The sequence below is a fragment of the Gadus morhua genome, chromosome 4 (genome assembly GCF_902167405.1).
Source record: "Gadus morhua chromosome 4, gadMor3.0, whole genome shotgun sequence".
NCBI lineage: Eukaryota > Metazoa > Chordata > Actinopteri > Gadiformes > Gadidae > Gadus > Gadus morhua.
Window position 1 is genome coordinate 1384931 of NC_044051.1, and position 16094 is coordinate 1401024.

Consider the following 16094-nt stretch of genomic DNA (forward strand, 5'->3'; position numbering starts at 1 on the left):
GAAACAACCTGTGACAGCATGTAGGCTACTCAATACATGACAACGTCTATGGAACAGCCAAGCCGTAACCTTAGTGTTGAACTCACCTCCCATCTGTTGCTAACCTTAACCCCTACCTTACCCCTGTTGGCCAACACCCCTACATATGAAGAACAAGCACACTATAGCAGGACTCTGTGTCGTAAAGTGTCACTGCATGAACACAGTTGGACTGGATAGCTATCAGTGACAGTGACGGTATCAGTGGTATCATGAGATATTGGTATTGTGTGTCCCAGGGAAACAAAAGATGATGACTTGCCATCGATCTTCCGTATGTATTCTCTTTCAACTTGAATTTGCCATGCTATGCTGTAATTGTCTTTCTGGGTTGATTGGGGTCATGGAACATATTGGAGGTTGAATTTCGTTTCAGCCAATGCCTTACTCATAGATGCCTCCTGTTTCCAACAGCTAATTGCATTAGCTAAACAATGAACCCAGGCTGGTTTATATGTGAAGGTCACACTGGGGAGGTTGTACCATGCACACCTTGTCCCTAATGTGACGCAAAACCCTGGAAAGAATAGCTCGCCTGTTGGGACCCACTCCCCCAGGTGAAATCCCAGTAAGTAATGATGATTGCCAGTCATCAATGCTATTCGACCATAGACTGTGCAGAACAAGTCTTGACCCAGTGATACGATATATCCTCATGGGTTTACGTCGCTGCCCAGGGCTCTGTGTCGAGTGCCTAAACGGTAACATCATGTAATGGATCGTATCTGAGCGTTAATGATCCGCGGGAGGAAGGGAGGTCAAACCTCATTGGGCTTCACAGAAACTTGGCTCCCAGACCGAGGTCTTCTCTCGGTCAGGATCTCATTCGGTGGTTTCGCCTCGATGCTGGGAAAGAACCCAATGACCTCCCATGTCTCTCTCCCTCCGTGGTTGGGTTCACTGCCTCACCATCACATTCTCCTATAGCTGGCTCTCCAGACCTCGAGGGGATCAATTATGTGATCTGAAGTTTGATTAGTCTGGTCTGGATGGTCAAGTGTCTGCATCAGTTGGGGAAGAAGGAGATCTGACAGTCTCTTGGCTGTTTCTTGACGTCTCTGAGCATGTCCCGAGCGTGCTCTGCCGAGTTTTCCTACCTCTCCTTATGAGGCTGACTGTGAAGCATTACTACGTATCATGAGGCAATAATATGAAACATTACTATGAATCACGAAGCATTACTGTGAATCACGAAGCACTACTATGAGGCATTACTATCAATCATGAATCATTACTACGAGGCATTGTTACGAAGCATTACTATGAACCATGAAGCGTTAATAACTATGAATCATTGCTGTTAATCCTGACGCATTGCCGAGGAATCGTTGCTCCAAGGCGCTGTGCGGACGCTGGCCGCGCTGCCTTGAGGCCCCTCATGCCGGTGGTTTTAACGACGCCCCTCCCAATGGGGGGAGGCAGAGAGCTCGAAGGGGGGAGAGCGAGAGGGGGGAGACGAGAGCTCCAAGGGGGGAGGCTGAGGGGGGAGGCTGAGAGCTTCAAGGGGGAGACCGAGGTGGGAGACGAAAGCTCCAAGGGGGGAGACGAGAGATCCAAGGGGGGAGACAACTCTAGGAACCCCAAAGGTGAAAAACTGATGAAGAAAACAACTTCATGTTTGCATGAGTTTTAGAAAGAACTTTTATTGAAGTTCTGGCATCTCCCTTTTATCCGACGTGCCTCTTCTTGTGGTCTGAGGCTAGCACTGCGAGGGAGAGGGGATCCATAAGAAGACACACACACCAAAAACTGCCTCAATGCTGAAAACCAATCCGAGTGACCTTTGCAATCGGCGTGCTGAATTTAGACAGAAGGCAGGTGAGGGGGAGGGAGAGAGAGAGTGGGCCGTTTGTTAGAGGACAGAGGGCAGCGGCTCTGCACACGTGACAACGTGACAGCCAGAGCGATGCTGTTGACAGTAGATAACAGCCGACTCCGGGTCGATGAGGAACCGGATGGCAGTGCACTGAGGGCTGGAGGTAGGCCAGGGCCCGATCAAAGGCCTTCACACTGTTTTGTTTTGGCCCCGCAAAACACACCATATTGCATCTAAATCCAACAATTTCCCTACCTGAGATATTTTAGTGTTCTCAGCTGGTTGTAGCCAAGGAATAACTTTGATGGCTGGCAAGCTAGGCTTTGGCAGATAGCAAAGAGTTATAAAAAGTTACATAAGAGAGGGAGATAAACCAAGAATAAACGTCTTGTAAATCAGGTATCATTCGGGAGATATTCTTTTGCCTTACATGGGCACTGTCGGTATCGTTCGCCAGAAGCTGTTCTCAAAGCCCTGAACTGGCAGCTCCCGTAGAGCTGGGGAGAGCTGGAGGTTTGGCCGCCCCAGGGCCCCGGGCACTGCGTTCTCATTTCCCTGGAATCCAGCGGCGACGTCACATTGGGGCCTCGCTACCCGCTGTCACATCGGCTGACCCTCAGACTCACAGCTCGCAGAGGCCCGCGATGGTGGCGGCTCTCGCTAGCCGCGAACCAGGAAGTGTCCGGGGCGGCTTCACCTCTCAGTGGGTCAAACCCCCGACGGGGGGCGGTAAAGTTCAAAGCGAGAATCAGACGAGAACGGCCTCTGGCCGGGTGCCGGTGGTCTGTCTGGCCGGGCGCATCCCTTTCCTTCAGCTGCCTCTTTGTTTAACAGACGATGGACGATGTCTTTTATGATCTCTGGGTTTTCATCGCCGGGGTCTCGTCCGCCATGTGTCTGACGCCTGGGAAGTCTGAGGCGCTGAAACAACTCTAAAGAGACGGGAGGAGCTGTGATGAGGTGTGATATATGTACACGTATAAATGCAGCGGCGCTGCCCATCCCATAAACGCGTCTTTGGGGGGAGTCCAGCCAAACTCAACAGACACACTTATTGCTTACCCCCCCCCCCCCCTGTGATTCTGTACTGCCTTCTGCAGAGCAGTCGTCGACTTGCACTGTATCCATTTATCAATGCCACATTTTCCCATTTTCCTGATGTGGAGGGTTGGGGGGGGGGGGGGGGGGGGGGGGGGGGTTGAGGGGAGGTTTATAAACACTAAATACTTGTGATGATGAGGTTTAGCGGCGTGCTGCTGTGGCATGGAAAATAGGGTTCTTGCACTCTTTCAGCATTTCCCCCCATATCTCTTTCTATCCATCCTTTTCTCTCTCTCTCCCTCCCCATCTTGCTCTCTCCCTCTCTCTTCCCATCTCTCTCTCTCTCCCTCCCCTCCTCTCTCCCTCTACCTCCCTCTCTCCCCAATTCTCTCTCCTAATCCCCCGACTTTCTCTCTCTCTCTCTCTCTCTCTCCCTCCCTCCCTCCCTCTCCCCCTCCCTCTCTCTCTCTCTCTCTCTCTCTCTCTCTCTCTCTCTCTCTCTCTCTCTCTCTCTCTCTCTCTCTCACTCTCTCTCTCTCCACCTTTCCCTCTCTCTCTCTCTCACTCCCCGCCTCTCTCTCTCTCTCTCGCCCTCCCTCTCCCCCTCCCTCTCTCTCTCTCTCTCTCTCTCTCTCTCTCTCTCTCACTCTCTCCACCTTTCCCTCCCTCTCTCTCTCACTCCCCGCCTCTCTCTCTCTCTCTCTCCCTCTCCCGATCTCTTCTCACTTCCTCCCTCTCTCCCCATCTCTCCCCCTCTCCCCCTCCCTCTCTCCACCTCTCTCTCCCACTCCCCGCCTCTCTCCCTCTCTCCCTGCCACATACATTATTCCTTACGGCCTCATTTCCCAACAATGACACTCTCTGACTCCCGGACTGTCAGCGGCTCGTGTCCCCGCGGCGGTTTCACGTTCAAAAGCAACAATATCTGGAGGATCCATTTTGCATGCTGTAATGACTTGTCTGGCAGCTAGGGCCGACATACCGACATCCAACAGCCCCCCCCCCCCCCCAGAATGATGAAGCGTTGGTAAGGTCTCTCTCTCTCTCTCTCTCTCTCTCTCTCTGCGGTCGAGGGTCGGGTTGTATGGCGGTCAGGTGGTCTGACGTCCACCTGACCGTCCACACTGGTACAGTAGCCGCTCTCTCGTTTCAACACATTTTTTCCCCAACAGATTCCCTAAGCCTGGCCTGAAATCTAAAGTGCATGTCAGTGGTTGTGTGTTATTCTTTCCTCTCTCCCTCTCCCTCTCTCTCTCTCTCTCTCTCTCTCTCTCCCTCCCTCTCCCCCTCTCTCTCTCTCTCTCTCTCTCCTCTCTCTCTCTCTCTCTCTCTCTTTCTCTACCTCTCTCCCTCCCTCTCCCCCTCTCTCTCTCTCTCTCTCTCTCTCCCTCGCTCCCTTTCTCTCTGTAGAGATTAAGTAGCAAAAAAAAGAAAAGCAAGTGAGTAGAAATGGCAGACTCCGTTCCAGTCAGATTTTCCAGTCCTGGTCCTGAGCTTGGTAGCTCCGCAGGGTCATTTAAACCCGATACAAAGAGAGATATTCCATGAAGGAGCTCTGGAACAGAAGCCCAGTGGCCAACACCAGGCCATCCAAGACCGGCCCGGGAGCCAAGCTCACAGCGGGGGGGACTTTTAATGTGAAGATCTCTGGGAGAACCTCTTAAACCGACCCCTCTCCCCCTCCCACCAGTCGCTCCACCGCCACCTCCGTCTGCACCGCCCGTGGATGCTCCTGAGACCCGCAGAGACAGGATGGAGGCGTTGCACGCAGAATAGAACTGTGACGAGGACCTCTGGTTCTATTACCTGACTCACTGAATGATGGGAGAGGGGAGGAGGGGAGGGGAGGAGAAGGAGGAGAGGAGAGGAGGAGAGGAGAGGAGAAGGGGAGGAGAGGAGAGGAGAGGAGAGGAGGAGAGGAGAGGGGAAGGGAGGGAAGAGGAGGGGAGGGGAGAGGAGGGGATGAGAGGAGGAGGAGAGGAGGAGAGGAGGGGAGGAGGAGAGGAGGGGAGGGGAGAGGAGGGGAGGTGAAGGGAGGGGAGAGGAGAGGGGGTGAAGGGAGGGAAGAGGAGAGGAGGTGAAGGGAGGGAAGAGGAGAGGAGGTGAAGGGAGGGGAGAGGAGAGGAGAGGAGGTGAAGGGAGGGGAGAGGAGAGGAGAGGGGGTGAAGGGAGGGGAGGGGAGAGGAGAGGAGGTGAAGGGAGGGGAGAGGAGAGGAGGTGAAGGGAGGGGAGAGGAGGGGAGGTTGAGATGAGAGTAGACGGAAGTTGGAGGAGTGAAGGCGTAGGTGAGGAGAGGCGAGTGGGCAGTGGAGGAAGGGGGGAGACAGGTCGAATGAGGACAGCAGAGGAGAGGAGAGAGTGTGGGGCGGTAATGACCTCCAGCAGAGAGCGCCGTGACTCCCCCTGCATCGCTTGGCTCTGTCACTTTTTCTTCTTTCTTTTTTTTGGGGAAAAACAGCTGGAGCTCGACCGAGGTGGAACAGGAAAACAGCGCATTACACACGTGCACGCACAAACCTCGCTCGAAACGTGCACACAGACAAAAATAGACACACAAACACTCTGAGCGAGTGAAAGATATGCAGACAGCTAGGGCCTTGTCCCTGGGAGCAGCGGGGGATTATGTGGATTACAGAATGATCAGGACCACCCCCCCCCCCCCCCCTCCACCCTCCTCCACCTCCACCTCCACCCCCTCCCTTTAGTTCTACATCAGACCCCGAACACCCAGCGGAAGGTGGCTCTGAACTCTGAAGAAAGGCCTCCTGTGTCCTCTCGATCCATCGGAGAACCCAGGAGAAGAAGAAAGGTGTCCTTTACCCGTTAAGAGCTTAGAAGGCGGAAGAAAAGTCCAAACAAGAAAAAAAGAAAACGCGTTGAACAAAGAGGCGCCTGATGGCGCGGCCGCGGAGACGACCCCGCCGCCACTCCACCCCGGCATTGTGACGGAGAGGTGGAGCCGGGACGGTTCTGGTGGTCGAAGGCGGAGGAGGAGGAGGAGGAGGAGGAGGAGGAGGAGGCGGAGGCGGAGGAGGAGGAGGAGGACATCTGCAGAAATAAACTGAACTTTGACCTTTGTAAGGTTCAGCAACTCGCTAATCCCATCACTGCAGGAACACAGGAAGTGACATCGCTAGCGCACGCTGCCAAGAAACACATCAAGGGCTGATGTTGTTGAAAAGGTGTGGGTATGTGTGCGTGTGTGTGTGTGAGTGTGTCTGTGCTTGCATGTGTGTGCGATCGGGTATCGAACCCTGAACACATACTTTGATTTAATTGTGGGCCACACAAGGTTCATAAGCAGTGAACCTGCCACGGCTGAAAATATGGGGAGGGAGGTCTGACCAGGCAGGCCTTTGTGGTGCCGGTGATAAAGAAGGAGTTTCCAGTGCTTAAAGCAGCTTTTGTAGTCCCAGGCTGCTTGTAAACTGCCTGACACTTAAGCATGCACAGGCTCCAGGAATCCACTAGTTGTAATTGTCCACTGCCAGACAGTAAAACTACAATCTCCCCACGCTCCACGCAGGAATTTGGAAATCCGGCTATTTTCTCTCTCTCTCTCTCTGCCCCCTCCCTATATCTCTCTCCCTTCTACCCTATCTCCCTCTCCCTCTCTCCCTCTCTCTCTCTCTCTCTCTCTGCACATCCGAGTGGCCTCTCGAGTAGGTTGCATCCATAATTAAAAAAGTAATAATAAAAGCATTAGCGGGATCATGCAAGTCAGGTTCACTCAAACCAAGCAGACCTCAACCACATCCATTTCTCCACTGTATGTGTTGGCCAATTATATCCCATATGCAATAGTTAGTATTTTATCATTTGAACGCAGAAAATCATTGAAGATGAACACATTTCTACACTTTTCTTCAACAAATGTCATATTTAACACGTTTAAAGTGAACAACATCTGTGACAAAGACCAAATTCCACACAGGGACCCCCCAAAAAAAAAAAATCTGAATGGATTAGTTAGCGGGACACTCGTTATTAATCCAAATAGTTGTCAGCAACATTCCGTAAAGGAACACGAGCACCGGATAATGAGGGATTACTGAGCGATCCTCAGAGATAGCAACTCCACATGTGAAGTTCTCCCAAAGCCTATTAGGCCTCTGACCCTCCCCTACACTTTACAACTGGGGCAGGATTATTCTCCCTCCCACACTCTCCCAGCTGCTCAGACAGCAGGGATGCGAGCTATTCTGAGGATCATTTGTCTTTGTTTAGAGGCAGATCGGAAGGCCATGGTGGAGCCTTGGCCCCGGATAACCTTTTAATATATAATCACCGATATCGGACTAAAACATCGCTATAATTGTCCGATATCGGACGATAATTTCAAGTGTTTTGCTCAGGTGCTGGTCGGGCCCCACTGCAGATGGGAGGCTGGACGGTGAACAGACCACAGGCTACTCAAAGCACCTTCACAAGTATTGCGTCACTTTCACCCATTCATTTCCACATTCACCCATTCATTAAAACATTCATACCCTGGCGTCGGTGTCAACCCTGCAACACACAGACACTTGGTTAGGAGAGAAGGGGAGTAGAACCAGCAACCTTCAGGTCACCAGACAATCTGCTTCCTACCTCCCAATCTTCTGCCACTTGGTCTGTTGGGAATGATGTTACGATGCAGTCACGTCCGCTGAAGGAACTGATGATTCAGTAAAGAGTATGGAGGCGTACAGATCACTCAACATGCAGGGGTACCAGGAGAGAGAGAGAGAGAGAGAGAGAGAGAGAGAGAGAGAGAGAGAGAGAGAGAGAGAATGAAACCTCCACTCTTGATTCAGAAACCGTGTTGTCGGGACAAGGCAGTCCAGGAGCAGAAGTTAATGCTCTTTGTCAGCACTGGCTGGCTTCCGAGCCAAGAGCTATTAACTCTGAGAGGGAAAGGCATTTCCTTCTTGTAAATGCCATATTAAATTATTATTATTTCATCTGGTAACAGGGAAAGGCCCATCATGGCTATATTGCCCAAGGTGATCGGGGAGTTGTAAATGGGGAGAGTTTTTTTTTATCGTGTTTTATTTTGCCCCCTGACAGAAGCTGGGGCGGTTCCTCCGGTGGGTTTAATAGACGCAGGAGGTGTACAGCAGGGAACTGCCCGCCGTCGCCATGGCAACCGCGGATGTTTCCCCGCGCAAGTTAAACGACGGGGCGACTAAAGTTCACGAGATCTTCGTTGAGCTCCGCGTTTAAAGCGTTTAAGGCGTCAAGCCACATCGGTACCCGGGCTTGACGATGAAACCACCGTCTTTTACACTTTTTTGTTTGAATTTTTCCGAGGAAAAACTTGAAGGTCGGATCTGGGCTCACCTTTTCCCAAACAAGTGGAGTAACCTACGTTAAGGGAAACCACTGGTGGAGTAACCTACGTTAAGGGAAACCACTGGTGGAGTAACCTACGTTAAGGGAAACCACTGGTGGAGTAACCTACGTTAAGGGCAGAGAAAAAACACATACAAGAACGAAGAGGAGGTAGTGGAAGAGGAGGAAGAGGTGGAGGAGAAAGAGGAGGAGGAGGAGGAGGAAGAGGAGGAGGAGGAGGAGAAAGAGGAGGAGGAGGAGGAGGAGGAGAGGAGGAGGAGGAGGAGGAGGAGGAGAAAGAGGAGCAGGAGGAGGAGAAAGAGGAGGAGGAGGAGGAGGAGGAGGAGGAGGAGGAGGAGGAGGAGGAGGAAGAGGAGGAGGAGGAGGAGGAGGAGAAAGAGGAGGAGGAGGAGGAGGAGGAGTAGGTGGGCCATTCCTCAAACAGGTTGATGGACTTTCAGGGGTTGTTATTTCAGCATTACCTCATGGTGAACACACAATGTTGTCAGAACGGTCAAACAGGATTTTTTCAAATTGTCTCTAACTCCATTCCCCCCCATTTTTTACTGCGTATCAGATGCCAAAAAGTGCCCGTACAGTGCAATGTGATACACTGTAAATCTACACTGTAGAAATCTGTGTCGTGAATATGTTTTCCTACGTATAATGCAGTCATCAGTTCCACTCCGGTCGTTATGGTTCGGCGGGTAGTGCGCTCGTGGTTTGGCAGCCTAACAACTTCTCTGAATAATTCACCTTCGGGGTGAAATGTCTGTTTTATGGTTGGGGACGTCTGGAGCGATACTTTTGGGGGTTGAAAGTCTTGCTTTGTCCTTTCCACTAACGCATCGCTGTGTGTTATGTGTCCTTTGGCGCGAGGGGGGGGAGGTACTTTAATCCAGAGTCTTCTGCAATGCCATGAGTACAATTTAAGTGGGGGTTCCCCAAGTGGGAATTGAACTCCCCAATCCTGGCCGTGTCAGTGCCCTGCTTTACCAAATGAGCGGCGTGCGTGGATTCAAAAGGAAGGCGTGATGCTCAGCGTCTCTCCAAGATAGGGAGAGTACTGCCTCGTCACGGTCGTAGACACCGGAACCCATGTGGTCGACGTCAAAAACTGTTCAACTTTCAGGGATTTTTTTTCCGGGAATGTAGACGTGTGTTAAGCGGTACGGAATGTCAGTCCTACACGTCGCATGCGTAACTTATAACTAATCACACCCTCCGTCCACTCACCAGTCTTTCTTCCCGTGATGCTCAGGTAAACCCACGGGCTATGGCCCCAACGCGCGACGGCCCCACAACCGCGGCATCGTGGACGAGTGCTGCTTCCAGATCTGCGAGCTGCGGCGCCTGGAGATGTACTGCGCGCCCGCCAAGACCAGCAAGGCGGCGCGCTCCGTGCGCGCCCAGCGCCACACCGACCTCCCCCGAGGGGCCAAGGTCGCAGCGAAGGACCGCCGGACGGCCGCGCAGCAGCCGGACAAGGCCAAGCACAAGGTGAGAGCGCCGCACGCCGACGCGGCCCGGACCGGCCCACCGCTTGGGGTTTCTCTCGGCATGTGCCGGGTAAGGCTACCGGAAAGCGGTAAGGCTACCGGTCGACGCGGTGATGAAGTTTGGCTCGTTGGTAGTCGTGCAAGGCGCGTTGTTGGAGCCATCAATGATTGTGTTTGTATTATGTATTTATTAAAAGGGGATTGTTCTTCACCCCACAGAGACCTTTATCTGGGCATAACCCTTCATCCTGCAAGGTACGTACGGAATCGATTCGACACTCTACTGTATTCTGTATCACCAATGACAAATCCCATGAGTGTGGATGAGAATGCGAGCATGAACATGAAGGTGAGGGTGAGGCCACTGGGTCCATATGGGCCAAAGTAAAGCGATTCTTAGAATAGAAAATACTACTAATGAGACAACCTTATTTGTAGCAGACCTAACTACCTTAAAAGGTGTAAAGACCATCTCAAAAATGGTTATGCAAGAGTTGATAGTGGAGGGGGATTTTACCCTCCTTTTGTCAGTCCTATGCCGTAACCAAACCCAATTATCAAACATTATTATTGATAATTGATAATTAACATTATGAAGCGGCAGGGTCTGCATCACCGAGGTCACTCCCTTCAGGACCATCATCACGGCAGTGCGTCACCAAACTCTCCTCTCAGTGAAAACTAGATGACATTGTACTACGTCGATGCAGCCATTCTTTGAGTACCCCTTCCAAGTGCAACCAGAGAGAGGGAGCTCATGAGGTCTAAATGCAGACATTGTGTCACCTCCCCCCCCCCCAACCCGTCCAAAAAAACTGTCAAAGAGCTGGCGGTGGAGGGGCGGGGTGTTCCTTTCAAGAATCATATTTTTTTGGTGCTCTTTGCCCCTCTCTTTAAAAAAAGAAACCATTAGCGGGAGCTTTCCTTACTAAGTGGATTCTGCGGTCGGCTCGCTGGCACTCTCCGTCTCCCCAGGCACAATCTCCACTTTCCCCCGCCTACATCACAGCCCCACATCTCTGCCATCTCCATGTTTGATGCATGCGGTGATGCCACCCGAAACGAGGCCCGTGCGCGTACACGTGCACGTGCCTGCGTGTGTGCGCATGTGTTGGTGTGTCTGCGTCTGAAGTGTTTTCTATCGGAGAACCGGCTCGGGCCGGTCCTCGTTTCATTCGAAGGCTGCAGCGTGAACGCTGTTAACGGCTCCATTCATAAAACAATTGTGTCAATCAAAAGCTAGTTTCAAATAGCTTCCCTTCTTGAGTCTCTTCTAACGACGTTGGTTCAATGCGGTTGGTTTCATGACCGGGGCGAGTAAAAACATCTGTGTGGGGGATCGGCTTCGCTCCGGAGGTAGAGTGGGTTGGTTAGAACGTTGCTAGTTTGATCCCCGGCTCCTCCTCGCTGAGTTGAGGTGTCCCTGAGCGAGACGCCTCACCCTGACTGCTCCTGACCAGCTGGCTGTTGCCTTGAAAGGGTGACTCACTGAATGAATGTTTGTACGTTTCTTTGGATAAATGTGTCTGCTGAACGCCCTCAATGTAAATGTAAATGCTGTGCTTCGTCTGTAGGAGGTGCATCAGAAGAACTCAAGCCGGGGGAACTCTGGAGGCAGAAATTACCGCATGTAGAGAAGAAGAAGAACCAGAAGAAGAAGGAGAAGGAGAGGAGGAGACGAGCGGGCGAACACGGAGGGATGACGCCAGCGGAGCAGAGTGGGAGAGAAGGGAGTTGTCTTACGCGACCCCCAACGTGCAGCACCTGTCGCCTGTCACTGTCATGGAACAAAAGGAGGAAGAGCGAAGGGAGGAGGGGACGCCGACAGCACGACTACACCAGAGACTCCCACGGGGCTAAGGGGGGCTTATGAGGGGATGGCTACACTGCACCACACCACTTCAGCAAGAGGAACCGGGCGTTGATGCAACGTCAAACAAATGTAGTTTAGCTGCTGAGACACGCAAAGAAAACAAGGTTTTCGTATACCTCTCCATGTATAAGAAAACACCCCTCCCCCCCACCCCCCTTTTGCCCTCCTGCCCACCCATCCCCACGCGCCGCCTCTCGCCTCGGCTCCTCCCACTGACCCGGTGGCAGCCAATGGGAATCAGCGGGCAAATCCACCTGGCCCCGAAATCCCTGAACCTTCGAGAAAAGTTCATTCTGATTGAGTCACGCTTGGTTTTGCACGTACAAACACACACACACACACACACACACACACACACACACACACACACACACACACACACACACACACACACACACACACACACACACACACACACACACACACACACACACTATCTATCTTTAGTCGGTATCAAAGAGCAGAGTACGACGGCCAAAAGTGGAGCCCGTCAGAACGTCGTCATACGCCACGCATCACTGGCGACATAATCAGCCGCTTTATCTGGACTTTATCTGGACTGGACGTCAAAACGGCACAGTCTCTTCTGCAGAAGGAAAAGGCTTTGTCCTTCAAACCAGTTTCACCTCAAGTTTGAGGAGGGTGTAGACATTTCACATGTCTTTACTCACTTTGGCAAAGCCATATTGAGCTGAAAGGAATGAAATCTATGCAACCCAAAAGGGCAATTGCTTGGTTGACATTGCTGCTTTGATTCAAAGTGCATTTCTTTGTTGACTAGATTCAAAGTGCTTTTATTTTTATTTTGAGGAAAAAGTGTGGGAAAAATTCAGTACTATTACAGTTTCCTATTTAATAACTAGCTGAAAATCCTATCTTAACCACCAGGCCATAATCATAATGAATATTAAAGTTGTCCTGGGTCAAAGCCAATGATGCTCACGACTCATTAAATGTTTGTTATCTTCCAGAAGAAGGTTTTTGTTTATTCATTCATGTTTTTAGTTGTTTTTCTTTCAGTAGCCTGCTAGTGCCATATAGTTAATGGTTGATCATCCATGGCATTTATCAGATATTAGTTTAGTGGAGCTAAGACCTTTGCCTTTTCAGAATCCCCAGTCCTGATCCACAACCCAAACCCGAGCAGAGTTCAGCAGAACCCAAGCTCTCGGAACACTAATTCAGTAGCAATACTGGGGGCAAGTGAATGATGCAAGATTCACTGTAAAATGACAGATGCGTCTGCTCAGCTTACAGACGAGTCCTACTGGATCACATGCAGACTGTCGGCAGACAATATATGCAGACACAAACACACACACCATACACACGCACACATACACCATACACACACACACACAATGTAGGTGAGTGAATTGTGCAACTATGAGCAAGGTTCAAGCTCAAACACACATGAATACAAACACGTATTGACCAGACAGGTTCCCGTCAAATAAAGCCTTTTCGAGGAAACAGTTTGTGTTCGGAAGAAAGTAAAGGCTGTATACACACGCCTAACAACCCCCCTCCCGCCCCCCCTATTCCCGTTACCTTCCTGGTGATCCCACATCCGCCGCTGCGATCTCCGTCTACATAACGTATAATCCATCTATCTCCCCCCTACAACCACCAACTCCACCCAAACCCCTCTCCTATCCACACCCCTTCCTCCTCCTCCACCACCACCCATCTATAAGCAGTATCCTATGCATTCTTTCACTATCATTGTACACGATGGAGACTCCTACTATAACAAAGCTGTATCACACAGGCCCTCCCTCCCCCTCCCCTATTCACTGTATAATGGTGCTATTTTGTAGGTTGTTATTTAGGCGGGAGATGGCAGGCAGAGACAATAGAGATGGCCGGGCTGACAGAGGTTACCCCTTTGCACAGCCTTGAGGCCTCCCGTTTACTAGTGTTTTTATTTGTAAAGCTGTTTTGAACAAGGTCAGAAAGCAGGAAGGGGGGCAAATGTATTTGTGTGAATATCTGTGAATGCATGGAACGTGTATCATGTTGTCCCAAATGCTATTTTTTTCTACTGTTTTTAAATTATTGTTTCTCGATAACGAAGAAAAGAAAAATCCCTATGCCAAATAACTTGACAGAAGTACTGTGAAGTGTGGTCTTCCAATGTTTGAGTCATTGTTCGAGTCATGGTGTACTTTTGTCTCGCAGTACGTATACGTAGACCTCACTGAAAGGCAATGTATTGAAATTCAAGAAAACAACAAACCATGCATTCTTCTTTTGAAAAACCTAATCAATCACCACTTCCTTTGAAAATGATCACCCAATAGTACTTGCAGACAACTGTTAACAAATTTAGAATGGAAGCAATCCGCTGGCAAAGTCTGACTAACCAACATGACAGAATATACAACACAATACATTTGACATGATCGTAATAATTATATCATCTTTTTCTATCGCCCACTGTATACCAAAGATATTTTTGATGGAAAAAGCCTCACTTTAAATTATCATACGCCCCATTGTCCACTGTTGACCAGCTCATAAAAAGAAAGAACGATAATTCCTATTTATAATAATACTTCCATTACAGCAACAATACGCCCGGGCAGACATTGTCCCCGGTTCGTCACAATAATCATGCTAGCTTGTTTTCAAAATGACCAGCTAGCATCGTCCACGTTTAAATGTTGGCTAAACCAAGAAACAGCCACTGATATCTCCTAACATCAGCGCAACAAAGAACAAACACGATCAAAACGCTTTGAATTTCCCAATCTTTGAGTGTCCCAACTTGTGCTGTCAAATGTCTGAAACCATATTCAAATTAATTGTATTCCTTTGTTGTTTGATGTTGTAATGTTTTTGCTAAATGCTCACATTTGGGAGAACCCCCCCCCCCCCCTCTTAAGTCTCTCCCAAATGACCTGACCCGAGTAGGACACTTCACGAGCTCACCTCTCTAAACACCCTTCAAGGACTAAAGCGTCCGTTTGCGTTGCAGCGCTTTACAGCCTTCTGTCGATAAAGTTTTAAAAATACAGACAAATTGTTCACCGTTCCTGCTGAATAAACCACTTGTCACCATCACAGGAGGGCTGTTTGTTTTCTTTCACGCAGCAACGCATGCAGCACGCCACGAGAACGTCAGCTCGTACATTAGTCTTTCAGAGCTCGGGGACAACAGACTCACACATTTATTGGCTGCCCTCAGCCCAGAGCGTCTCACGGTGAAATCAGACCGGCCACAGATCACTAATGAGCAGGTGAGGCGCGGGGCTGGAGGGGGGGGGGGGGAGAACTGGGGACACCATATAACCAACACACCATTACTCTTCTGGAGGAGGAAACATTTCTCTCCAGAAATGAACCAAACTCATAAACATGTAACCAGTGGATGAGGTCAATTGAGTTACAAATCCAGTTTGGAATCGTGTGTGTGTGTCCGTTTCTGTGTGTGTCTGTGTAAGTATGTGTGTGTGTCTGTGATTGTGTGTGTCTGTGTGTAGGGGGGGGGGGTCTCGATAGCACCTCAGGGTAGCGTCCTTTACGGGCGATGCTCTCTGCGGAGGTGCAGAGAGCTGATGCTCGTTGGGCTGTCAGCGTTTCCTCTTCATCTTATTGAACGTACGGCACCGCGCTGAAACCCTCCTCACCAGTAAATTAGAGCAGCTGGCGCGCGTTGGGGGGGGGCGGGGGGATGAGGAGCAGAAATAGTTGGAATTGACCCGGTTTGGCCGTGCATGTGTTATTGCATCCATTCTGGATGACGAATACAGGATCAATTGTCTCAGCGCCCGCGGCCCAGTGGCAGGGTGCAAGCTTGCAGGATTTAAGGGTTGAAATAAATCAGCGACATGTAATTCCAAGAACCGTTGTGTGGACTGAGGAGAGGTGTATCGGACGGACGGACGGACGGACGGACGGACGGACGTTCTTGTGCAGTTTGAGGTCACTTCTTGAACACCAACCTCGGGGCCACATGACCCCAACGTGCTCTCTGATTGGGTGTTCGGGGGGCGGCGAGCTGATTAAAGATTAGACCAACGTGCCGCGGTGGATTAACATGTGCAGCGTGACCATGTTTGAAAAACCTCAGGAACCGGGAAGGTTCTCCTGAGAACACGATCCCCCTCTGCCCATTGATCCCGACCGGAGCGCTCTGGGTTTTCAGTGCATCTGAGGACACGGGCTCCGCTGGACCCGGCTCGGAAATATAATCTTTCTACACTCTTCAACTCCCCCCCACCGCCACCTCCCTCCACCCCCCACCCCCCCAAACTTGTGCACACAATTGTCTTTTGAATGACCTTGTGGTTTGTTTTACTACACGCACCAATTTTTACTACTTATTCTCTGTGTGGTTTGGTTTGGAGGACGAAGCGAGGGGCTGCAGAAGGATCCAGAAGGAGCTGTGATTCCGTTACCTGCTGTAGAGCGTTCGGCCACAGAGAGATGATCTACGGTCGGCCCCGACGCAGCCTCGGCCGGGCTAGGAGGGCCGACTGGCTTTGATCAAAACTAACCAGACCCAGGG

General features: G+C 50.7%; 1 protein-coding gene across 2 annotated transcripts in view; it reads left to right on the forward strand.

The window, feature by feature from the left end:
• igf1 (insulin-like growth factor 1) overlaps positions 1-14647 on the forward strand; it is a 17990-nt gene extending 3343 nt beyond the window's left edge. For both annotated transcript variants that reach the window (XM_030353229.1, XM_030353230.1), the window contains exons 3-5: positions 9471-9709; positions 9928-9963; positions 11283-14647. In XM_030353229.1, the coding sequence (XP_030209089.1) occupies positions 9471-9709; positions 9928-9963; positions 11283-11342 (335 nt within the window). In that variant the 3' untranslated portion in view covers positions 11343-14647. The remainder of the gene's footprint in view (positions 1-9470; positions 9710-9927; positions 9964-11282) is intronic.
• Positions 14648-16094: the final 1447 nt, after the last annotated feature.